The 26,235-nt window shown below is 40.1% G+C and overlaps 1 protein-coding gene across 1 annotated transcript in view; it reads right to left on the bottom strand.

Moving 5' to 3' along the window:
• The window catches only part of SPTBN1 (spectrin beta, non-erythrocytic 1), a 197,967-nt gene that overhangs the window by 123,540 nt on the left and 48,192 nt on the right, over nt 1-26,235 (bottom strand). Inside the window, exon 2 of the mRNA XM_041754507.1 lies at nt 18,291-18,485. Within this exon, the coding sequence (XP_041610441.1) occupies nt 18,291-18,438 (148 nt within the window). The 5' untranslated portion in view covers nt 18,439-18,485. The remainder of the gene's footprint in view (nt 1-18,290; nt 18,486-26,235) is intronic.

The raw sequence follows: 26,235 nt of genomic DNA, 5'->3' as shown, positions 1-26,235 counted from the left end.
CTTAAGACTATTGTTAATGTTATAGTAATATTTTTATAATCTTCTCCAAGATGAAAGTGATCCACAAATTTTAAGTATTATAAGTAATCCCACTGAAAACCAGGTAGTATTTCTCCTTTATTACCCCCGATACCAAAATACAGCTGTCTAAACAAGGAGGAACACTCACTAAAATGAAATAACCCCCACAAAGGACCAGCCCTCCTCCTCCAGTCAGAGCCAGTCTGTTCAATTGGGATTTTCTTCACTGAGCATGTCTCTCTTCCTCCAGGGAACACAGGTCTCTCACTCCATTTCCATCCACCCACCCCCACCCCCCCACCCCCCCACCCCCGCCCCGGGCCCTTTCTTGACTGTTTGCAGGGGAAGGGGAGGGCGGGGAGTAACTCCTCAACCTCCATTCTAAGAAAAGTTGTTAAATGTTTTTACTGCACTTTCCCCTGGAATCATTCTCACAGTAAATATTTAGAAGTTGTGATCATTTTAATGTGCAGAGAGTATAAATGTTAAACAGGTAAATGTAAGAGAAGATGCAAACATATAGGACATAACAGGTTGTGTGTATGTGTTTTTTGTTTTTTTTTTTTTTAATTAAGAAAATGGAAGTCTTTTTCAGTGCTTTTCCTGCCCCTCCAGAAGGCAGCCTAAGGTCACAATGCCCTCTAAACACCACAGCCGTCAGCCACAGGTCACCACTGTCTTTAGGCCACCAGAACATGACATGTGCTCTTTGAGTGTTCTTGCTTTCCCACCTTGACTTCTCGACTTCCGCCTTGCATTAATATAATATTTCTCAGGACGCCTGGGTGGTTCAGCAGTTGAGCATCTGCCTTTGGCTCAGGATGTGATCCTGAAGTTCTGGGGTCGAGTCCCACACTGGGCTCCCTGCATGAAGCCTGCTTCTCCCTCTGCCTGTGTCTCCTCCTCTCTTTGTGGGTCTCTCGTGAATACATACACATAATCTTAAAATATATATATAAAATTTCTCAATACATAAGGCCTCCTTGCAGAAGGAGAGAGGAGCCCTCTCTTTAGAAGTTTTCTTTTTTAGAGAGAGTGAGCAAGTGAGGGAGGGACAGAGGAGAGATAGAAAGAAAGAATCCCACACAAAGTCTCCATGCTCAGACTGATGCTGGGTCTGATCTCACAACCCTGAGATCATGACCTGAGCTGAAATCAAGAGTCAGAAGCTTAACTGACTGAGCCACCCAGGTGCCCCAGAAGGTTTATTTTCATAGTGAAATATTGTAATTAATACCTCACATGCACACCTACTGCATACAGACATGGAGCTAGGTGCCTTCCACATTACTGTAAGATCTCTCAACAATCCCACAAGGTGGACTTTACAATTCTCATCCTCTAGAACTTATTCACCACCTTAGAGCTGGTTAAGTACTAAACAGGGATTTAATCTTGGACCCCAGGCCTCTAAAGCCATTTTCCTTTCTCAGCATCAGCCCTGAGGTGGATAGTCCTGGGTGCCTGAATGCAGACCCCCAGAACACTGGGTGCTCAGGCCCTAGGGGGACCTCTTAAACACACATCCAGAAAGGCAGATTGAGAGAGCGTGGGGGCCCATACAGTTTCCAAATGCTGGACAGAATACAGACTAATATGAGCTAAGGAGAATGTGATATGATCCTAAAAATTGGAGGCTCTGTGATAGAGGAAAACAAACAAACCAACCCAATAGTAGCCTGCTTTGCAGATTCATGACCGACATACCCGACGCAACCCTCATCTACCCTAAGCCTCTGGCACCAAAAGAAAAACTCAGCATGCAGCTTTTATATACGTAACCAAAATCAAACTCGTGTTCCTCCCTCCTCCCGTTCCTGTGCTCCACAGCCCACTGGACAGCACGTCCCCGGGGCTCTACCTCAACTCAACAGTTTGAGTCCTTGCTCTCTCAAGACCCCTGCCACTGCTCCAACTTCAGGGTCTCTTCCTCGCCTTTTCCCTGGACAAATAAGACATTCTCCTAAGATGGCTCCTCTCCCTCCAGCCATTCTTTCAAGCCATCCTCCAAGGTGTCCCCAGAGAACCAGGCACCATCACACCATTCATGGCACCATTTGCTGAGCCTAAAATCTATCTATCTAAACCCTTCTATCTACTGATGCTGCCTCTCCCATCAGAAATGAAAATCTTCTATGCTGACCACAGATTTGTGTTCACTTAATCATCTATCTTTGTATTTCTAATACTAATCACAGTACCTGGTAGGTGTTCAATAAAACCTCACTTAGTCATTCATTAATAAATTAACAAAAAAATCAAAAACCACCTTACTCATTTAATAATCATGATTCACACAGCTTAAAAACAGAGAGGCCACTTTGATGTCCTTTTAAATGCACCTGCTACCACAGGGTTTCCTGTTAAAAACTCTAATTAGTAGATCAATAGCATTTTAAAAAGTGGGATAGAACAGAAAATATCATAGCATCTCATGAATTCAAGTTCAGCATTATATCGTGAAACTTAAAAGTGGGTGAATACACCAACATAACCATATACCTAAATTTTTGTGTGTATGGATTACCATGTAAAATATATTCCCATTTGATACTGTGCTCAAATTTTTTTGTCAAAATCTTAAGCTAGTTATAGATTATATCACCATAATCAGTCTGAAGTTTTCTTCTGTTCAGTTTAAAAAACAGAGAAACTTCAATCTCTGTAATAAAATTCAGACAACAATGGTGTTAGGTGCGCCAATTAAAATGGCTCCCTGAATGTGAGGGGGGGGTGCTTAAAAAAAAAAAAAAAGGATCTTCATGTGGGCCCACCTGAAAATTATGCCTGATTAAATGCACAAAGAAAGCTGCACAAGCACACCTGTTAATTCAGTGCTGTGGGTTTTGGGTTTCGAGTAAGTATCAAGTGCATTGTCCAGCCTTGCCTCTTCTCCATCCTGTATTTCTCAAGGCAGTCTTGAATACCTCTACATTATTTACAAGCATCCCTACCAACGCTGGCCTTCCCTCAAATGCTCAGAGACAGCTCCACGGATGGTATGTTTAGAGGCTCAGGGAAGAAGCTGGAAGCACACACTAATCCAGAGTGGCCAGTTCCAAGTATAAAATTTTGTGTTTTCATAATAGGGACATATAAAGGGGCTAATTGATTTGGTCCGTAAACTCATTTCTCCAAAATCAGCTTCAGGACTGCCAACCCATGGAACTGTCAAACCTATCTAAGAAAAAAGAGAAAAACTCATGAACGGCTGAGCTGGCTAAATGACACACTGCCAGTGCTGTGGACCTAGAAAGTTGCTAGATAGTTTTTGTTGTTGTTAACTAAAGAAGAAAAGGTTTAAATTACATACTGGTTAAAACAACAACAATGACAACAGCACTCTAGTCTACCAGTAGCCTAGTCTGAGGGACAGATGAATGGCTTTTGGCTGCTATAGTGAAATAAAAGTATTCTAGGAACCATAAACTATGATTATAGCATTCCATTTCCCTGTCATGCTTGGCCACCATATTCACCAAATTCCCTATGTCCTTAAAGTCACAAGACATTATTCCAGGAGGGCAACTGTGGCCAGCATTTATAAATTTGTAATGAACCATTAAATTATCAAACTCCAACTGCTGGCAGCCACTCGAGGCTACCTGACACATGGGAAGACATAGGCAAACTGCAGGCCAACCTAGGAGTGCCTCTTTAGAGGTGCCCTCATCAAGCACCTTTAGTATCCTGAAACATGGAAGATAAAGAGATAGAGAGCTTTTGAAAGAGGTCCAGAAACACTGCAACGACTTGAGGAAGGAGTGGACACACTTTAGCTCTAGCTTTTCTGGCCAATAAAGTGTAAAACCCTACAGGCACACACTTGCAGCACAAAGGAAGCAGGGGCCAGAGTGAGAGCATCATGTGAAAGAGACCCAATCCTCTGTATAATGGTTTGTACCAGTGATGCCCCCAAACTTCCAAAAGCATCTCTAGAAGTTAATATTGTAGTAGTGAGATGAGATCCTACAAGAATGAAAGTCTAAGACAAATACTCTTGGGGGAGAGAAAGATTAAACTCCAGACTCTAATAATCAACCTGCTCTGTTTCAGCTTATTACTAAAAAATTTAAAAAGTGTTTCAATAATATGCATCAAAAGTATCTCAAAAGATAGTGTCAAACTTTTAAAAGGAGTGATCTTTTACCCTTTAATGCAAAATTCTTAAATATATGAAACTAACTTTTTGATGGGTATCTCAGAAATTAGGAGCAAATTTTCCTCAAATGAAGTGGGATCCTTGGTAGCTCTGACCATGAATGAACTCCTCAATCTGACAAGTAAAAGCACTTAATTGCATTTTGATTTACATGAGGCACTGGAGGAAATGCTGAAAGAAGTATTTTTGTCACTACCTTCAAGGAGTTTAGTGATCGGCTGGAGAGAGAAAATGGCGCCACTCACCTTAGGCACACACATGAAACTAACAGGGCTCAGGAGGTAGGACATAGAAATCCAACGGCCAAAGAAGTTTCTTGAAAAGGTCAGTGTGAACCACCCAGAAGATGGCTTCATAGGGGAGCTGGGGCTCAGGGTAGATATAGTGGAGAGGCTTGGGCTTCCTGAAGACCCACAGGGTGATCCAATAGGTAACATGTAATGCAGGGAGGGCTGGGGACTGGCATATGGCTCGACATCTCTCAGAGGCTGTTAGATCCCTGCAGACACAATCATGGGGCTAGTAAAGCAATTTCACACAGGTGCTCAAGAAATCTAAGGAGTCTGCAGAAATTTAAACCTGTGTGGCAAAATTTTTCTCAGCCTCACCCAATAACATGTGTCCATCCCCCCAATGATGTCACTACCCCAGGGTTCTGAAAATTCACAGGTTTGCAGGAAAAAGGTAAAAACTCAAGCTCAGCAAACTCCCTTGAAGATTACACCAATGAGAATAAGGAAGAGGAATTGCAGAAAGGAGACATGTTTTTCAACATGAAGAGGAAAAGATTTAGCTTTTGGGGAAGCATCACAACACTTACTTCTATGTAATCCTGTCACATTTACTGCTTATTTTATACACATGATATATTTCCCCAAAATAGATGAAATGTGGGTAAGGAGCATGTTAATATGGTGTTTACATTGTTGTAATGCTAAAAAAATTGGAATGATGCTCTGTTACTGGGCACCTGTCATACTCTAAGAACGGTGTGTGGATTCTTGAGGCCTCAAGAAGACAGAATGGGAGAGACTGTTTCAAAGTAACCATATTGTCAAATTCACAAGTTAACAACCTAGGTGCAAATGAAGCATCTTACTACAGGAATATTCAAAAAGCTGAAATGCTAATGTTCATTTCTCTTCATGAACTTTATTTTTTTCAATGATCTTAAAGGAAGCTGTACAATATTGGTTGTTTTTTTTTTTCAAAGTATTTATTTATTTAAGAGACAGAGAGAGAGAGAGAGAGAGAGAGAGAGCGCACTAAAGAGCACACACAGCGGTGGGGTATGGGGAGGGCAGAGGGAGAGGGAGAAGCAGACCCCCACGAAGCACGGAGCCCAACGCAGGACTCAATCCTATGACCCTGAGATCATGACCTGAACCAAAGGCGGCAGATGCTTAAATGACTGAGCCACCCAGGCACTCCTCTTTTTTTTCTTTCTTTTTTTTTTTTTTTTAAAGAAAGCAATCAGACAATAGCAAAAGTCACCTTGTCATTTTTATAAGTTTTATTTCTGAATCAAGAACATCAATCTATCTGAAAATGTGCTGTGAATATTTATTGTTACTTACTGTCATCTACCCAGCACTCACCTCCATTTTCAGGAACAGGTGCATATGCTTCCAGAGACAGCTGCCATACCCTGCACCACAGTTCACTGGTTCAGGAGTAGCCCCTTGGTCAAAGCCTTCCTATCAAACTCCACCACTACCACATCATGTTTCCAACTGGAACTAGAAGAACGAGGAGAGTGGTGGATATAATAGCAAAGTACAGGGGCAGACAACAATCCTCTTTCTGTCACCTGGAGGACTACCTCCACGGGGGGAGGCAGAAGCTAAAAACAAGAGACTGAGAGATGGAAAGCCTTAATTTCTGTGGTTCCAGGGCCTGTCTATACCCTGCCTTGCCCTTGGATTGGCTGGGTAACTCTTTGCTTGTTCAAGCAGAATGCCCCAATGTCTTTCTCCAAAAGTCCCAATATAAAGTACAGTCTTCCACCACACCACAATTCTGCATTTGAAATGCCAATCATAGGGGTGCCTGGGTGGCTCCATCAGTTAAACATCTGCCTCTGACTCAGGTCGTGATCCCAGGGTCCTGGAACTGGGCAAAACTTCGGGCTCCCTGCTTAGTAAGGAGTCTGCTCCTCCCCACCTCACTCCTGCTCGCTCTCTCTCTCAAATAAATAAATAAATAAATAATCTAAAAAAAGAAGAAATGCCAACCATAGCCTCTGCCAGCCAAATGCCCTCTAAGTTGTGGATGGATGAGGCTAGTGTGTTTTGTACATATGGCTTCCTGCTCTTCACCAGTACTGCGGATACATCATCTTCTTCTTTTTTCTTTTTATGGTCAGGTGAGAGAAAGCATGTGAGCAAGGGAAGGGCAGAGGGACAGGGGACAGAGAAAATCCCAAGCAGGCTCCACCGCCAGCACAGAGTCTGACATGGGGTTCAATCCTACAATCCCAAGATTGTGACCTGAGCCAATATCAAGAGTTGGACACACACTTAACTGACTAAGCCAACCAGGCACCCCATGGACCCCTCTTCTAAAATTAATCATTTGTAGGGGCACCTGGCTGGCTCAGTCTGCAGAGCATGTGACTCTAGATCTCAGGGTCATAAATTTGAGCCCCACACTGGGTGTAGAGCCTCCTTAAAATGTAAATTTAAAAAAATATGTATGTAATCATTTTTAAGTACCTAGCTGGTCACTAGATACTGGTATAAAAAGATTATTGGGCCAAATGAGAGCCCCATCTCCATATTCAACCTCACAGAAATCTAAACTAGACAAAACCAGGATATTGAGTCATCTAGCAATGAGATAAAAAGAGAACAGACTGGCAAGAGAGAGATCTGGAACTACAGTACACCAAAGCCATGTATGAGCTGAGTTAGGAAGGGGCAGACATCAATACTATGCGCAGGGTTCCCACAAATGAGGCACACAGCTCAGGTGAAAGACGGAGAATCTGCCTCCAGCACCACAGCAGCCTCAGGTTGCTAATGGATTTCTAGGTCTCGTAAGCCTGAAATTTTGCACCAACCCTCCCCCAGTCCTCCCTTATTCCATCACACACATATCATTTTTATTCAGATAATTCAAGTGAATTTCTGTTCCTGACAACCAGAAAGAACTAACCAAAAATAACTTTGAATGCAGGATTCTTTTCAGAGAAGCCAACAGAAGACACAGTCAAATGCTTATTACCTTGTACCCAGATCCTTCCCAGTGGATTACTATTTAATGGGATCATGTCAAAACTGACAAATATGCAGTTTAATAATCAAAACCATCTTCTTTAATCAACTTGGTGTCAAAAAAAATCAAGATGTAATTTAAGAAACTATTTAACATCTACCCAGCATCAATCTCTACAAATGAGAAAACTAAATTGAATGGTATCAACGAAGACGATGGTTAAATAAGACCTTAGATCTTTGAATTGCATTAATAAAAAAAACCCTACTTTTTGACACTTTGTTTTTTTCTTACCATGTGCCATGTTTTATTTTTAAACCATACAGTACTTCACAAATGACCTGTATGTAAGTTATATTTTCTCTTTTTATCTTCCTATGATGGTAACCTGTTCACAGGTCTACTTTAGTAGAAACTGGTGAAGGAGTTAAACTAGGTACTGGAATTTAATAAAAGCAACAAATAATGACCACATGAGACACCAAACAATGAAATGAAGAAGTTCCTAAGTCCATAATACTTTCAGATATCTACAATGGACCTGCTCCCAGGAACTGCTCTATTAGTATTTAATAGAGGGATTAAATTTACTCTCAACTAATGGCTGCTCAAAGTCACCGTAAGAAACTTAAAAGCAAGGATTCAACTGATTCTGAGTATTAATTGTGCACCAGAATAGAGTTCAACATTACTTAAAGAAATGCAACAAAATCTAGCATTCAGTAAGATAAAATTCACAACTTCAGGGATCCCGTCAATGAAGCTGTAAAATATTCCTTAAAATCATAAGAAAATACAATCAATAGTAACAGGCTCATAAATGACAGAGAAGACATAATCAGAAAAAGGCATTTACAAATATAAAACTATTATAAATATGTGCCATAGATTCAAGAAGATAAAATAAGAATATGAGCATGACGAAGAGAGAAATAGGAGATAGAGAACATTATAAAATTAACATGTATAAAGAAAAAATACATATAAAGTAAAAAGTACATTGAATGGAACTAGTAGCAAATTAGACACTATAGATTAGTGAATGTGAAGACATAGAAGTAGAAAGGAAGCACAGAGATTAAAGAAAAAGATTGTACATAAAAATACCCACAGTGAGCTGTGAGACAATAATTGTATTCTAACGTGTAATTGGATCCAGAAAGAGGGGAAGCTGAAAGGGTAGCTTTGAAAAAAAAAAAAAAAGAGAACTTTCTAAATTTGGTTAAAACCTTTACTCACACATCCAAGAAGCTAAACAAACCCCAGTCAGAATAGACATAAAGCAACACTAAAATACATAAAAATCAAAATGTTAAAGTCAGTGATGAGACAGGGAGTCACCAAAGTCATGGGCGAGAATGCAGTAACCTCTTTGAAATTGGCTGTAGCAACCTCTTACTAGATATGTCTTGTGAGAAGGGCACATGGGTGGCTCGGTGGCTGAGCATCTGCCTTTGGCTCAGATGGTAATCCTGGAGTCCTGGGATCTAGTTCTGCATTCAGGCTCCTCGTGGGGAGCCTACTTCTCCCTCTGCCTATGTCTCTGCCTTTCTCTGTGTCTCTCGTGAATAAATAAATAAAATCTTAAAAAAAAAAAAAAAGGCAGAAGGACAGGATCCCTGGGTGGCTCAGTGGTTTAGCACCTGCCCTCGGCCCAGGGCTTGATTCTGAAGTCTCAGGATCAAGTCCCACATCAGGCTCCCTGCATGGAGCCTGCTTCTCCCTCTGCCTGTGTCTCTGCCTCTCTGCCTCTCTCTCTCTCTCTCTCTCTGTGTGTGTGTTTCTAATGAATAAATTAAAAAAATCTTTAAAAAAAAAAAGCAGAGGGAGAAACAAAGTGCTGATATATGCTATAACAAAGATGAACCCTGAAAATGTTAAGTAAAAGAAACCCAGTCACAAAAGGCCACATATAGCCTGTTTTCATTTATATCAAATGCCCAGAATAAATTCATAGTCAGAAAGCAGAGTAGTGGCTGCCTGAAGCTAGACAGAGTGGGAAAATGGGAAGTGACTACTGATGTGTATGGGATTTCTTTCTAGGGTTATAACAGTGTTCTGGAATTAGTAGTGATTGTTGCATAGCTCTGTGAGTGTATTAAAAACCACTAAAGTGTATACTTTACAGAAGTAAATTTTATGATATGTAAATTAGATCTCAATAAAGCTGATATTTAAAAGTCAGACAGATGGAGCTGGGGCACATTTGCAGATTGAGACCCAGAAAAAGCCTAGGAGAAGAAAAAAAAAATCTTAAGTTTTTCCTCTTGCTTACCCAGGCAGTCCCCAACAAAAGATAGGTTATATTCTCTAATAAATTCATTCACAAATTACCCATGAAATGTATGGGATTTTCTCACAGAAATGGTGATTGGAGGGACACCTGGGTGGCTCAGTGGTTGAGCATCTACCTTTGGCTCAGATACTGATCCCGGGGTTCTGGGATTGAGTTCTGCATCAGGCTCCCTGCAGGGGAGCCTGCTTCTCCCTCCACCTATGTCTCTGCCTCTCTCTCTCTCTCTGTCTCTCGTGAATAAATAAATAAAATCTTTAAAAATAAATAAAAAGAAATGGTGATGGGTTCCTTAAAAGTAAGAGTCTGACTTAAGTATTCTGGTGGGGTGCGAACAGGAGTTAAGGCAAAGGCTATGGGTAGAGTAAGAGGAATAAGGGCAAGAGGACCAAGGGAAGTCCTGCCAGGTGCCTGTGAAATGAGAACAGGGATCTAGAAGATGGGCAGGAACGGGCAGGTACGGGAGTGTGGGGGATGGGTTAGGAAGAGGGACTGGTGTGAAGTATAATGAAGGAGGGGAGTGGCAAGTTGGTGCTCCCCACCAGGAACATTCACCAGAGAGACTATGGGATTTCAGCATTGCTAAGGTGAGAATGGAATGTGAAGGGAACAAGGAACAGTAGTAGCAGGAACCCAGGCTGACTGCCAGAGTGGGGACGGGTTGTCTCCAGCAGTCAGAGGAAAGGGAGGGAAAGAAAACCTGAGAACTGTACCCAAGCAAGAAACAATTCTTGCCTTCAATGGTCATAAACAACTGAAGCTGTATGTACACAGGAAAATGGATGGAGAGTATAACCTGGAACTACATGTAATGACCTAAACTGACTTTCTCCTCAACAGTTTTCATGAACCTCTTTGGTAGGAAATGCTCTTTCAGATTCAGATTTTGCAAATAATAGTATACTTACTGTGCACTAGGGACCATGCCTCTCTCTCAAATAATCTCAAATAATGCAAAATGTAGGGAAACAGCTTCAAGAGTGGATGAGTAAAATAATGGATAGCTATTAAAGCCCTATTAATCCTGACTATAAAAACCCATTTCATCATGCAAGAAGCCTCTCCCTGGGGCCATAGAAGTGTTCCATCTAAACAGGGCAGGAGGATGTGCAAATAAGAAAAGATCTCAACGAATTTTAGAGGAATGAATCCAAGCTTGAGAAGCCAAAAGCAGACTTTTTGTTTCAATGAAAAGGATCATCAGGGATCTGCAGCCTGGCCTCTTCGGTTTTATGGCGGTGGAAACAGAGCAGCTGTGCCGAGGTTCGAGCTCCAGCCCCTCCCCAAGTTCCAATGTTCTTTACATAACTCCATCCATCCTCTTAAAATGACTTGTGTTTTTCCTAGCGTGATCACCCTTTCCCTCTAAATTACATGAGTTGTCTATACTACTACCCCTCTGGTATTTGCATACATGTTTAGTTAATGTTTCATGTAAATCGGTTTTATCTTCCTAATGAGACAATTCTAGACCAAGTTTTACAAATCTCTTTCTGTATTCAATAGCATGCTGGCTTTGTACTCTCACTAGAAAGAAGTCAAATATTTTATACAAGTATATATGTGTGTGTGTGAATACATATAAATTACTAAATATTCATTTTGGCAGGGGCAGTGGACGGTGAATTATCAGTCCAATTCTGCAAAGTTTCTAAGTAAAATCATATTATATGAGATCATAAAAAATATAAAGCCAATATCTAAACCACCTCATTAAAAACTCATGATCATAGGTAGAAAGGACATTAAGATATCTCTCAGAAAAGGTAAACTTAAAAAATCTTTTAAGGTTTTTTTTTTTTTTTCTTTTAAGGTTTTAAAGCACGTTTTCCTCCATCTATGTACAGGTCTATCTATTCTGGAACTAAGTAAATAATTGAAGTACATAACTTTAATGATAGCTTGAAATTTGCAGCCACTGGGGATAAAGTGATGGCAAGCCCTGCTCCAGTTCTGTGTGTGGAATTCAGCTCTTTTCCTTCTGAGAAAACCTTGCGTCTGAATTTGTTTGTTTGTTTGTTTGTTTTTGTTTAAAGATGTTATTTATTTATTCATGAGAGACAGAGAGAGAGAGGCAGAGACAGGAAGAGAGAGAAGCAGGCTCCATGCAGGGAGCCCGACGTGGGACTCCATCCTGGGTCCCCAGGATCAGGCCCTGGGCTGAAGGCAGCGCTAAACCGCTGAGCCACCCTGGCTGCCCATAGTTTCCCTACTAATTTTAATGAGCATCATAATTTAGGCCCAGAGAAATGCTCTGCCCTCCTGGAGATTACGAATTAGAAGGCCCCAACAGTGACAGGGCCTGGGGGACCTCAATCACCTGTAGGACCAGGAGGATCCACCCACACAGCGGAGGGAATAAGGCCTGGGGTTAGAGGAAGAATGTGTTCCTCCTGCCAGGAAACACCGCTATACTCAGTTTGGGCCGAACGTGAAGGCTTCTTAGGTGTCGAGATATCAAAACATAAACTGTGACATACTTGCTGGGAGAAAGGGCAGACTACTATTTTAAAGAAGAGATAAAAGTTGATTTTCACTTTGGGGGGAATACTCAGAGATAAGAAGATATGAATATTAAGTGAGAACATTTGGACCATGTCCCAGGAAATTTTTTTCAAAAGTGTACCATACGCATTAAAAATCTGGACTACTGTGCTCCCTCCTACATTAGTGAATCTCAACTTATGGGGGACCTTGAATTAAGCATTTTTAAACAAGTGTACTATTCAGTCCTCTGCATCCAAAAACAGTGCTTGAGAGCAGTGCCAAATTTTCAGCTGAAACAGCAGCGTGTAGATGTGCTAGAGGATCTGTCTGTTGCTACCTTACAACCACTTAATAATCATACTGGAAGCACAAAAAGAGAAGTATTAATTTTTACAATAATGATTCAACTGATGCATTATTCCTGATCAGAATTTTAATTCACATATAGCCAAGTGGCCAACTACTTACTGCTTTATAAACATACCCTAGACCAAATACTTGATAGTAGTTTAAAGTGTGTGAAGGCACTCGAGTTGCACTGTCCAAATCGGTAACCCTTGGCCACATGTGACTACTGACCATAAGAAACATGGGCAGCAAAATACATATTAGATTTCAAAGACTTAGTTGAAAAAAATGTAAAGTATCTTGCTAACTTCTTATACTGACTGTACATTGATTTGATAATATTTTGGATGATCTGATTAACCAAAATATCTTACTTAGAAAGTTAAAAATCACAAGTGGCTAGTATTAAATTTCTTTTAGACAACAATGTTCTAAATATTTAAAACATATCAGCGGTTTAGCAGATTAAATGCTCCACCAAAACTATTGGTCACTCAAATGACTATGTTTAACGGGAGTCTGGCCTATACATATAGCAACTAATAACTTAGATTTTCCATGGGGGGAAGGATACAATTAGGTGCTTATTTTTCTATGGTTATCAGCTGTCCTTGATGCTCTACTAACCATGATACTCAAGGTCAATTTCTCCTGCCAAGTCCATAGCTTAGTAGAAAGGCTCTTAGACAAAATTTTAGCTCATAAATGTTGATGAGTGACAATTCCCAAAGGAACTTTGTTTTTAATTTCTGTCTTTTTAAAAAATATTCATTTATATACAGGCTTTTTCCTACCACTTTTCTATATCATGATTTTGGTGGGGAAATTAAAACTCCTGAATATAAGATTTTGTTTTTATGCTTTGTTCTCCTCATTACAAAATAGTTCAGATTTTATTTCAGGAAAAAATTCAAATACAGGTAAATAAAAAGGAACGTCATTCAGAAATACTATTTTGGTGTATACCCTCCTAAGTTTTAAAATTCACTGTTATGAGTGTTAGTATAAAGATATTAATTCTAATTTATCAAAAAAAAATTTTTTTGAGAGAAAGAGCATGTGCTAGCAGGGGGAGGGGAAGGAGGAAGAGGGACAGAGGGAAACAGAGGCAGAAAATCTTAAGCAGGCTCCATGCTGGGGGAGGGGGGGGGCACTCAATCTCACGACCCTCAGATCATGACCTGAGCCAAAATCTAAAAGTTAGGATGTTCAACAAACCGAACCACCCAGGCGCCCCAACTTTATCAATATTTTCAAGTGAAACGTACTTTTTAAAAGATTAGTTTTCCTACTTACTCCAGTTTGTGTTGATTGTACAAAAATATAACCTCCAACCATAAACACATCACTTGTAAAAAGAAAACATTTACCTTTTACATTCCTTTAGAAGATTAACTTTTATATTTTCATTTCAAATAAAATGCTACTTTGCAAAAAGCCCAGCTTATTTTGAATCACTTTCTTCATCACCACATGTTCCACACTACTGGGGCAATTTGGTCAGAGGTCAGGAATGTGGGTATGCCATCATGGGATGCGGGAAATCATTTACAGAATGCATAAAAGTCTCTTCACAGCACTCTGCCTTAAGGCTGAATCTGCATGGCATGATCTCTGCTACACAACACGATGTACCAAATTTTTCTCATCTTCCTTCTAAATTATAAATGGGAGTACACATTCAGGCACAGGCATAAATTTCCCCAGCCTCATATATATATATATTAAATTTGTGAACACGTGACAACAGTCATTACCTTCTAAAACATTCCTAAGTCTTGACCTTTTACAACCTAATGATTTGAGAGACCTGCCCCCCTTCACCTAACTAGAGTGAGGGGAAAACTTTCATAGGAAGCTCTTCTCTACTGCTGAGAAAAAGCTGCTGTTTCCAACTCCACCAGGAGATTCCTTAGGCACGTTATGAAGACGGCAGAGTTCAGTTCCGTAGGATTCCACGTGTGTTTCTTTCAGATACTAAATGAAGGGGAGGGGTGATGAGTGACTGAGCTGTCAATCTTACTAATTTTCAAGCAAAAAAGTCTAAGGAAAATGGAGAGATGCAAAGCTCCCTGGGCAATGGAAATGACCCAGCTCCAGACGCATCTTTGTGAGGGTAAACCAGCACTTGACAAGTAATGGCAGGCTTGATTCCTACGTCTTTAAAACATAGACATGTTCCACACTGTACCAGAGAGGCCATCTCCTCTGTGAAATATCTTATTGAGTTTGATACTCCGACACCAAAAGGGTGTCCCAGAATGTGATTCAATTCTGACACTAACTGCCTGGAGCTGGCGCAGATCCTCTAGCTTAAGAGATCTGTCTCCCAAGACTGCCTCCACTTCAGATGCCAGACACAAGCCATACTTCTGACTGAGAGCTCTAAGTTCATAGGTTCCCATGAACATCCCCCCTCGGGTTCAAAAATTTACTAGGACAATTCACAGAACTCAGGAAAATACTTATGTTTGCTGGTTTATTATAAAGGACACAATTTAGAAACAGCCAAATGGAAGAGGTCTATATGCAAGGTACTGTGGGGGGGTGTGTGTGTAGAACTTTCAGGTCCTCTCAGGACCCACCACCATCCCAACACACTAATGTGTTCCCCAATCCAGAAGCTCTCCAAATCATGTCATTTAGGAGGTTTTATGGAAGTTTCAAGATGTAGACACGACTGATTAAATCAGCCATTGAGATTAAACTCAATCTCCAGGCCCCCCTCCTTCCCAGAGGTTGGTGGTTGGGGCTGAATGTTTCCACCTTCTCATTATTTGGTCATTTCAGTGACCAATCCCATCCTAACGCTATCTAGAGGCCTTCCCCTAAAGTCACCTTCACTAACCTAAATCCAGGTGTGAGGAAGAAGGCTTTTCAGGAGTAATAAAAGACACTCAGCAAATTCTGAGGCTTTTAGGAGTTCTGTGCCAGGACTGAGGACAAAAACAAAACTTATTTCTTATTATACCACAAAGTTAAAAGCAAGAGGAAGAAGGCAAGTAAAACTGAAAGCACAGTTTTTATAACTCATTGAAAGAATATACAATATATTTCATATATAATGGTATGTTACATGTATAAAACATCTATTATATACGTAGCAGCCTAATCATAGAAAATATTTGTAAACTGGGTAAAAATTAGTAGCAAGCAGTTTGCCTTAGTAAAGGACACAATCCAAGGTGGTGGTTACACTATCAATACAAGATGTGCTGTAAAAAGATGAATTCCTGCAGTAATGTCTTTTATATATCACTTCAGAATTCAGATTGAAGTCTAGAGAAGACTCAACATGGAGAGCATTTAAGAGGAACAGGAAACTTGTTATATACATTTCTACTGCGCTAGCCAAGATTCCTCACTTTAGAACATGCATTTGTAACAGAAACCCTACAACAGCATTCCCTCACGCTGGATCTGTCACTATGCAACTTCCCTATAAGGAGGCAGTAAGATACTTCTCTTTTCTCAAAATGATGTACCAGCCTTCCACACCACTCCCACATTAAAGTGTGACTTTAACATAACTGTTGAGTTTGATACTTTAATTCTTACTAGACTTTAACTAGGTCTAGATGTAAAGTTTTCAGACACCCAGGGAAAGAGACCAGTCAACCATCAATACTCTACACCAGTGTCGAAATGTGATTCCCCAGATCAGCCACATCAGCAACACCTGGGAACCTGATGGAAATGCTTATTATCAAGCCCCATCCTAGACTTACTGATTCAGAAACTCTGTGGGGTGGGCCCAGCAATTAACGAGATGACCAGGTGATTATGATGCATGCTCACATTGTGAAACCAGTGTTCCAGACACTGCTGGACTATTCTCTTTTTTTTAATTCTGTTACTCTTTTTTTCAGTATACAAGATTCTTAGAGAGCTCAGAGGTTTTTCTGTCCCCATAGAATGGGAAGTCAGATGATAAGAAACTTGAATAAACATAGTTTTCTTGATATTTTCTGGATTCACTGAAAGCATTTTTTTTTCTTTTCTAAACATCTTTTAACCTGGAGGCAACACATTTTCTTTTCAATAACTTGTCATGGTTACTCATGACTTCTTCTAGATCACAAGATTCATTCCTGAGCCTTTTAAAGATCTTTTTAAAAACATGTTTCAATTACCCATTATCAATACTCTATGCCAATGAGCTTTGAGTCATTTTATATTCCACTGAATATAGAAAAATAGGAATGTATACACTTTGGAGCCAGTCTGCCTTAGCCACTTATAAGCAGTGTGACCTTGGGCAAGCTACTTAATTTCTCTAGGTCTTAGTTTCCTCATCTATACACTGTAGATAATAATAACACCTCTCATATGTGGTTGTTATGGGATTAACTGTTAATATATACAACAGCACCTGCACCAGTAAGCATCACAATAAATGCTATTACTATCATAACTATAGTAGTTCAGGGACCTAGACAACACAGAGGGAAAGCCACCCTAGTGTTAGGACAACTGATCAATACTAAGGAGAGCTGGGAATCTCCCCTGGAACTGCACGAAAGAGCAGATACAAAGAGCAAGGAACTACTCTCCAACTGCAGATAGTTCTCCTTAAAAGGGAGATAATACGTAACAGCCTAGAACCAGAAAGTAAATGACTCATGATCAAACCTATTTGCCACCAATATGATACTGACCTAAAGACTTAAATGAAGATTCAAGAAAAAGACGTAAGAGATTAAAGTATAAATCAATCCACAGCACAAGTCAGGATTATGGTTTTTATAAGGTTCCATGTTAATGAATAAGCTAGAAAATCTTCAATTCTAGAGTGACTATCTGTTTAATCACTCATTTATGCCCTTAAATCAGGCAAGCTCAAAGAAAGATCACTTTACTTTTGCTTACCATCAAGAGAACTCTGAATGACACACATCATAATCAGATTACACCATAAAGGTAACAAGAAACGCTATATGAAAAATTAACAATAAGCTTACCTGGCTTACATGGTTACGATTTATGGATAATAATCAAAGATATTAAGAAAAAAATCATTAACCCACTTTTCTCATTTGGAAATCATTTGATTTGAAATCTCAAAGTACAGATGCAAGACCTCAAATAGATTCCACTCTGATCTGTGGTTTAAATATATTCAGAACTGCTTAGTTTTCGTCATGATGGAACCTTTTCTGGATTTTCAGGGCAATTTCAGGACAAGACACTGCCCACCCCAATTAGGGCTAGGGTGAAAGTGTGTTCTAAGTATTCAACAGCAAGTGAGAAATCACAAAAGGAAGGATGTGTTCCTGCTGACTTTAATAAATCAATGGCAAGCTTACCTGTTACAGTATTAAATGTGCCCTTACCAGATTATGCTATTGCTCTTTTACATCTAAAACCCCTGCATGTGACACAAATTCCCCTTGGTCATTCAAAGTAAGTACTCTACTACTGTGACAGGCCAGGTCAACCACTGTATCACAGGAACTCAGCACGCAGGCTAATTTGTATATTTCTCCACATATAGTCCAGTATGTTGCATTATTTTGAAATATTAAGTAAAAAATAAGAGAATCCCTATAAACCCAGGGCAGTTTGAAAAATCAATCATTTTGGCTTAGGATGGACAGTTCTCCAAATATGGAGCTGTCTATTTTATGCAATGGTCAGCTTGCCCTCCTGGGACATATTTAAGTAGAGGCGAGCTGACTTTCTTATAGGGGAGACAGGGTGGGTGATTTTAAACAGAGCTCTAAGGGCCCGTGGGCCTCTGTAACAGGGCACGAGGAGACTTACCTGCCAGAGCCTTGATGCGGGACCGCTCGAAGAGCCTCGCAGAACTGTTCTCGTTGTCCCAGTCGTCCACATCCCAGCGGTTGTTGACATCGCTGTACTGCTGTTGGATCTCAATGTTGTCATAGTCTGTGGCTACTGTGGTCGTCATCTTGAACTTTCTCAGCTGCTCCTCCACATCAGATCCTTCTTAGAGTTCTTTGAGAAAGAGAAAGAAAACCTATTTAGACATCTAATGTGCACTGGGTGCCCACGAAACCCGCTGGGATAAAGGGGAGTAGGAGCTGAAACTCTTGCTATCAATCAAGAACAGATTTCTGGAGTCAAGCAAAGCTGATTTTGAACTTCAGCACTGCCTCATAACACATGTGTGACCTTGGCCAGGGTACTTAACATCTCTGAGCCTCAGTCTCCCCCACCATTAAAGAGGAATGATAGTCTCCATGTTGAGAGGACTGAGTGAGATGACAGATACCCAATACAGGATGGGTTTCTACCCCCTTCATAATGTTTAAGCTTTGCAATTTTAAGGTTTTATTGGAGGGGCACCTGGGTGGCTCAGTGGTTGAGTGTCTGCTTTGAGCTCAAGGCGTGATCCTGGGATCTGGGATCAAGTCCCTAATTGGGCTCCCTGCGAGGAGCCTGCTTCTCCCTGCCTATGTCTCTGCCTTTCTCTCTGTGTCTCTCATGAATAAATAAATAAAACCTTTAAAAAAATAAAATTTTATCAGAGCTAGATGAATACCTACGTGGGGCTTCTGAATGAACTCATTTATTTCTACTCTATACCACTATTAACTACAACCTTTTAACTTCTCTTAGAAATTCATACAATGTTATATAAGAGAACAGATCATTTCACCTAAATATCTCATTTTCCTATTAGAAAATTTATGCCGACAATCAAATGAGATAGTAAATGGAAGTCAACAAGGACAGTTTCAGTGCATAATAGAGGCTCAATAAGAAATGACTGCAATTATTTATACTGCTATTATTTACAAATTCTATGACCAATACCCAGTTCTCAGGGACCTACCCAGGGGCACAGGATTTTACAGGAACAAATAATAAACAAGAATCTAGGCCTCAACTCTTGGTCCACTGCTATCCTCACTTTATCAAAATGCCCTCAGAGAATTATGAGAATACTTTTAGCTTTAAACATAGCTGCTTCCCTCTTCTTTTTTTTTTTTTTTCCAGTGGTTGAGTCATTTTATTGGACCTTAAGGGTTGGTTGTGGGGAGCATTCCCTCCATCTGGTCAGGGTCCTGCATGGGGGTGCTGCAGGGGAGACCATCTTAGGCTCTAGCTACTTCCCTCTTCAATACAGCTATGATGCATCCGCTGAACCAGAATGTACTGAGAGCTTTACTACGTGCTCAGCACTGTTTCAAATGCCAGAGATAACAGTAAACAAGATAAGGATTCAGCCCCAGGAAAGTCTAAGGCCTTGTAGGAGTCGTCGGACAAGAAGCATACAAGGCAAAATAGTTGGGAGAAAATAAAAAGTGGAGCGAGGCAATAGAGTCGGTGATTGACCACATGGTTTCATAAATTTCAAAGTTAAAAGACTAGATAGATCTTATTGTTCACACCACTACCACCAAAAAGAAAAGAAAAAAATATTAATTACATGATATGATAGACACATTAGCTAATGCTACAGTGATCATATTGCAATACAGAAATAAATCAACATTCTGTACACCTTAAACTTACATAATGTTATACGTCAATTACATCTCAGTTTAAGAAAGAGATCTGGTGGTTTCAGATCTGGTGGTCAAGGAAAGCCTGAGTTAGTATTTAAACTGAGATCTCAATGTCAAAAAGAACAGGTCACACTCAGATCAAGAGAAATAGCATTCCAGGCAAAGGAAAGACATTATGTTGAGAAACAGAACAGCTTGTTGGAGGAATGAAGAAGCCAATGACCCATATAATTACCCACTGTCGCTCTGGATGGGAGTAAAATCCTGGATACTCATAGATATAATCAATCCCAGCAGTATAAACTTACCAGTAGATTAATTTTAACATGTACATTAGTAATGTATTTACCAATTTCATAAAAGCACAAAAAATTATGGAAACCTAGGCCAATACGTATATTCTATTGATCTTACTGTTGGTTGCTTTTAACACTGAGTCATAACGCCCTTCAAAAAAAAAAGGAAAGTCGATAGTGTCATGTACCATTTGACCTTGGAGGTGATTAGTTTTCAGAACTATGTCAATACCAAAGGCTTTCATAAAATTCAGCGTTGGAGGATGCTGTCTCTACAGGAAAAAAATGTGAAGGCACTATGAATTCCAAATTTCTGCAAGTAGAGAAAGTGCAATTTAACCCAACCCAAGGTGAAATCTAAACACTACATACCTCTCGGGATTAGTGCTGGCTATTTGGTGCCACCTGCTGACCAATGAGAACATGCCACACTAGGGCCTCCAGGGCCACCACCAACCTATGCTGACTCCCACACCTGACTCCCTAAGTCCAACTACAACCATTTCCCCCATGTGTCCCTCTTCCTACCACTGACTTATCCCCAGATCAGTGACTGCTTTCCACAGATTTCTAAACAAGCAAGTGCTAATCCTTTCCCTAAGCTTTAAATAAGTTGTTCAAACCACATAAGTACATTTTGTCCTAAAAATTCTTCCTTAATGGCTTGTTCTTTAACAACACCATTTTTCCTCAAAGAGGAAAGTGGGAAGCAGAAGTCTGTGTCCAAAAGAAATATCAATGCTGTTAGTTATTCCTTTTATCCAGTATTTCACTTGAGTGTCTAAGAACTTGGATATCAGAGTCATTTTTTTCTTCAGTATGCTCCATCTGTCCTAAGATAATATCCTTATCAAACAGCTGATTTTTTTTTTTTTATAATGGAAGCTTTTCTCCCCCCCCTCCCCAACCCTCCCCCGGGCAATGTTAAAGCAAAACTTCCCAAACCCCAGCAGGGCCATAGTCAAAGGGTGTGACCTAACTAAAGGTAAAGGAAAAGTCAGAGTCAAGGAAAGACATGGAGGAGTGTGCCCGTAGCACGGGGATTCCAAAAAGCCCAACACACTGGAAACACCATTAAACCCCAACCCACTTCAACAAGTGCCAGCTGAGAGGACAGTTTATATCACACACAGAGGTGTCTCCAGTAGGTTATCTATAAAGGGCTAGATTTTCCCAAGGTTCTATCAGCCATTTGTCCCCACAGCCAGTGAAATAATCTCTACTTCTGAAATGGCTGTGGGAAGATTAGGAGGACAGAAGAACAGAAAGCTGGCCATCTGCCTGGTGGGTCTGCCACTTGAAAAGCAAGAGAGGAGTGGGAGTGTGTAAGGTTGGCAAGACCATCGACTCTCTCAGAGAACAGTTCTCAATGCCCCCAATGCGCTTAGTGAGGGCCCAGATTCTGATTTGATCACCACAGCAGGAACTCATTAAATAATCCCCAAATAAAAATCAGTAATATCCTGGGTGCAATATGAATAATACCCAAGTTTTTGTGGCTAGGGGCTAGGTTTTGAGAAGATGGTTAAGAGTGCATACCTACCTTCCCTGCCCTAAGTCTGTGTGTGTGTGCGCGCACACGTGCACATGCATGTGTAAAAACAAGGAATATGCAAACCAAAACCCCGTCACTGAATTATTCTTCTCTAGCCCTACATCCTATAAACTGGAATTTTCTAAAAGATACAAAAAATTCAAAAGGTTCATCATTTCCTGCTTCAGTAAGAAGACAATAATTTTATTTCTTCAAACTGGCAAAGCAAAACAGAAATATAGATGAGGAAATGATTACCTTAGACCCAGAAGGCAAATAGGTTCTTATAGCTTGTGCATATGCTCCATGCATATGGTCATAACCATCAAAAAAAAAGCTAGAACATTACTATTCCAAGTTTCAGTAGTATTCTATTAGTTTGCCTCTTTATTGATTACAATTCCATAAATCAATACCTGGCAAAGCCCAGAGGGAAAATATGTTTTTTTTTTTTAAATGTCTGTTTCTTTTCCAAGGTGCTAAATTTGTTTTCCAGGTGATATAGATATTGGATAAATGCACAGGGTTTTATTCTTTTCCACTGCCTTGTTTCCTGTGCTTCTGTTTCTGCACAAAATCTCCCTGGGTGATGTAACCCACCCCCTAATCTTGGGCTCCTCCTTTCTGGACACAGTTGCTCCTTGGATCGCTAAGTCCAAGGTTCACCTGGTCTGTATCTAAAACTAAGCCCATAATTCCTCCCTCCAGACCCCATTTCCTTTCCATCACTCTCTCAATGAATGGCACCCTTCTTTCTCCCAGCTACCTCAGCTAGACACCTTGCAATGCTCCCTCACCTCTCCCCCATCTCCCATCTTCAGCCCCCAAGGCTGCTTGGTTTTCCTGATACCTCAGGAGTTACCTCAAGCAACAGTTTTTTTTCTTTTTCCAGCAACTCACCTCAAATTTTAATCCCTATCCTTTCCCCAACATTGCCACCAGAGGGACCTTTCTCAAATGAACTCTAATCATTTCAATCCTGTGACTAAAACCCACTGAGGCATACGCCTTCAGAATAATGCCCAGAAACCTTTGAAGAAGAAAGGGGATGCTTCATGAGGGTACTCTGATCAGCTTCTCCAGCCTGGTCTCAATATTCCTGTCCTAAGCTCCGGTAGCTCCTGAGAAAACAAAAAAAGTGAGGCTCTTGACTTACCTCCAAATGACCTGGAAATAGCTTTTTCCTCTCCCCACAAATCCTAGCTTAGGTATCACCTTATCCAGGAAGCTACCCCATATCAGTTACCACTACCTCCTGGTCTGAATGAAGACAACCTTGGATAACACTGCATATGTCCTCCCTTGCAGACACCTTATACACCACTGACCTATCACTTATCAGACTTTCTCATGAGTACAAAACTTCTATTTACTTATTGTCACTAGGCTCTTGAGGTCATGTTCCCATCATATTGTCCTTATATCTTCTCAACTCCTAGTGGGGTGCTTAGAAGCAAGCATTAAATGCTTGCTAATTATTTATTTGTGGCTGGCTAGGAAACTGGTAGGTGGAGGTCTGGAAGGTGAGGGCACAGGCGCAATGTCAGTTCAAGCTGCCACTCTGGGACTATCTCTATTAGGCACAAAGGCCAAAACACATATTCATTTGAGCTACATAGATCTCCTGGGCACTCTGCTTTCAAGGAAGTCACAGTTTTAGACTAGGCTGCTGATAAATGTGAAGAGATTTAATAAGGTGCTTCTCCTTGTACATATTAAAATTTATGTTTCCCTTTTTAATTTAGTTTTAACCCAACAAAAGAATTGTCTGAACTACTCAGATTTCAGAAGTAAAGCAACAAGTAGAGAATAAATGGGATTTTCACTGGCGCTATTCACATACACATCATGCACACAGACACACACACCTCCTTAATATCCAATTTTAATTAAAGGCTCTAATAAATTAAATGAAAATGAAAAAGGTAACTAACATTTGCCAATCCTTTTTGAGGAAGAAAACCATATGCTAACAATTATTTTGGCAGAAGCCACAGACCCAAATGTTCTGCAAACACTTAAAACCCTCCCACTTTACTCATAAAAGACTTGAAAAAGCATACGACGGAATGCTGGTGTGCTATCTTTAAAAAAAATTCTGCTCAGGGACTTTGAAGAGATCAAGCTGTGCGTCTGACAATTTCCAGGAAGAGACCCAGGAGAGATCTGCCCCAACCCTCTCAACTGCTCTGCCTCCAGAAAGTAAGACTTGAGTCACACCCTGTTTTCAATGTGCCCACTGAGGCATTCTGCAGCACGCACAAAATGGCCAACAAAGAGGAATAGCTGCAAGAAATCACAGGGATGGATAAACCCAGCAAACCTACTGTTATTCAGGTTCATGAAGCTGGCTTCACAATAAAGTCCAAGACTCCATCTTAAATATAAAGCAGAGTTGTCTGCTCACAAAACCGATACATAAATGGTGAGTTCTAGAGTGACGACAAAGTCAGGTACCTAGTCTTTTATAAAAGTGAATTTTTTCACTTTTTTTTAAAGTAAGCTCTATGCCCAAAATAGGGCTTAAACTCATGAGATCAAGAGTCACAGGCTCTACTGACTGAGCCAGCCAGGCACCCCAGTATCATTCACTTTTAAAATTACCAGTTTACTTGAAGCTTTACAGAAACACATCAACTATACAAAAAGTATGATACAGTTGTATAAACTAGCCAAATATTCATAGGACAAGAACACTCTGAGAGGGAAGTATGCTCAGAGACCTATTTAATAATTAACCACTGTTAACAAAGGTGGTCTCCAATACTGTACACTAACTTTCATTTGTTTTCTTTATCAATGACAGAATAGGTTAAAATCTCCCACTGTGAGTGTGGAGTTATCAAATTTTCCTTATAATTCCCTGGATACATACAAATCATAACTATTTTATCTTCTTGGTGGGTTGTTAACCCTGAAATAGCCTATTTTCTCCCTATTCACATGTTAATAAATCTATGTTTACTGATAGTAATATATGCCTGGTATATCTTTTCCATTCTAATATTTCACCTTCTATTTTGTTTTAGGTTTTCCTTATGTCTCTTATTTTTTAAATCTAATCCAAGTGTTTCTGTCATTTTTGTGGGCAAATACAATCCATTTACATTTATTAGGATCATAGGCATATTCAACGTTTCAACCAACTTGTTTTCTCTCTTAATTAATGAAATGGGGAAACCGGGGCCCAATTAAACAACTAGATCATATCATACAGCTATGAGCTCAAAATCTATAATATCTTTGTTACCTCTGAAACTTGAGCCACAAGAATTCAATCTAATCTTTAAAATACGGAAAGCAGATGAGTCTAACAAATCATCAGAAAATGCTAATAGTATTTAAAATAGTTTAATTTTCTTTTTTTTTTTTAATTTTTATTTATTTATGATAGTCACAGAGAGAGAGAGAGAGGCAGAGACACAGGCAGAGGGAGAAGCAGGCTCCATGCACCGAGAGCCCGATGTGGGATTCGATCCCGGGTCTCCAGGATCGGGCCCTGGGCCAAAGGCAGGCGCCAAACCGCTGCGCCACCCAGGGATCCCTAAAATAGTTTAATTTTCATACTGGCTTACTTTTTGTGGGCATAATACTTTTACTTTCTTTTTCATTCAGTCCTTCCCAGCAGCCCTTTGAGGTCGACAATATTATTAGCCCTACTTCATTTATTTGTTGGTTTTTTGTTTTTTTTTTTTTTTTATGATTTATTTGACAGAGAGAGAGATTGAGACAGCATAAACAGGGGGAGCAGGAGAGAAGAAGCAGGCTCCCCAATGAGCAGAGAGCCAGACATGGACTCAATCAAGACCTGAGCAGACACTTCGCCGACTAAGCCATCCAGATGCCCTCTATTTTATTTTGTTATTTATTTTATTTTTTTATTTTCTTAAAGTAATCTCTACAGTCAATGTGGGGCTTGAACCCACAACCCCAAGATCACATCACATGCTCTATTGACTGAGCCAGCCAAAGGCCTTATTAGCCCTATTTTGGAGAGGGGGGCAAAAAAAATGTGCTCTTTTTGAGGTAAGATACAGAGTATCTACAGAGTAGGATTAAAATTTCATGGATGGGAGATTAGGGGGAAAAGTATCTTTAAAAAAAGTATCTAAAAGACTCCTTTGTGGAGAAAAGGATTAACGAAAAAAAGGTTGAAAAGCACCGCCAAGCTGAGAAAAAACACATATCACCTTTAAGTAAACAAAGACTTAAAAGTAGCCTTAGAAGATAGGAAGATGAAGAACACATTTCTTTGTAGAAAGAACTTTCCTATCCTACAGGTCCTACATATCATGTCTCTGATGTAAAAATTCATAGTAGGTTACTCTCCCCAAACACTAATGTATGTTATTAAGCAAAATGATGATGATTTAGCCATCTTCTGTCTACAATATTCACAAATT

The sequence above is a fragment of the Vulpes lagopus genome, chromosome 5 (genome assembly GCF_018345385.1).
Source record: "Vulpes lagopus strain Blue_001 chromosome 5, ASM1834538v1, whole genome shotgun sequence".
Lineage (NCBI taxonomy): Eukaryota > Metazoa > Chordata > Mammalia > Carnivora > Canidae > Vulpes > Vulpes lagopus.
This window is presented reverse-complemented; position numbering and strand designations above follow the sequence as displayed.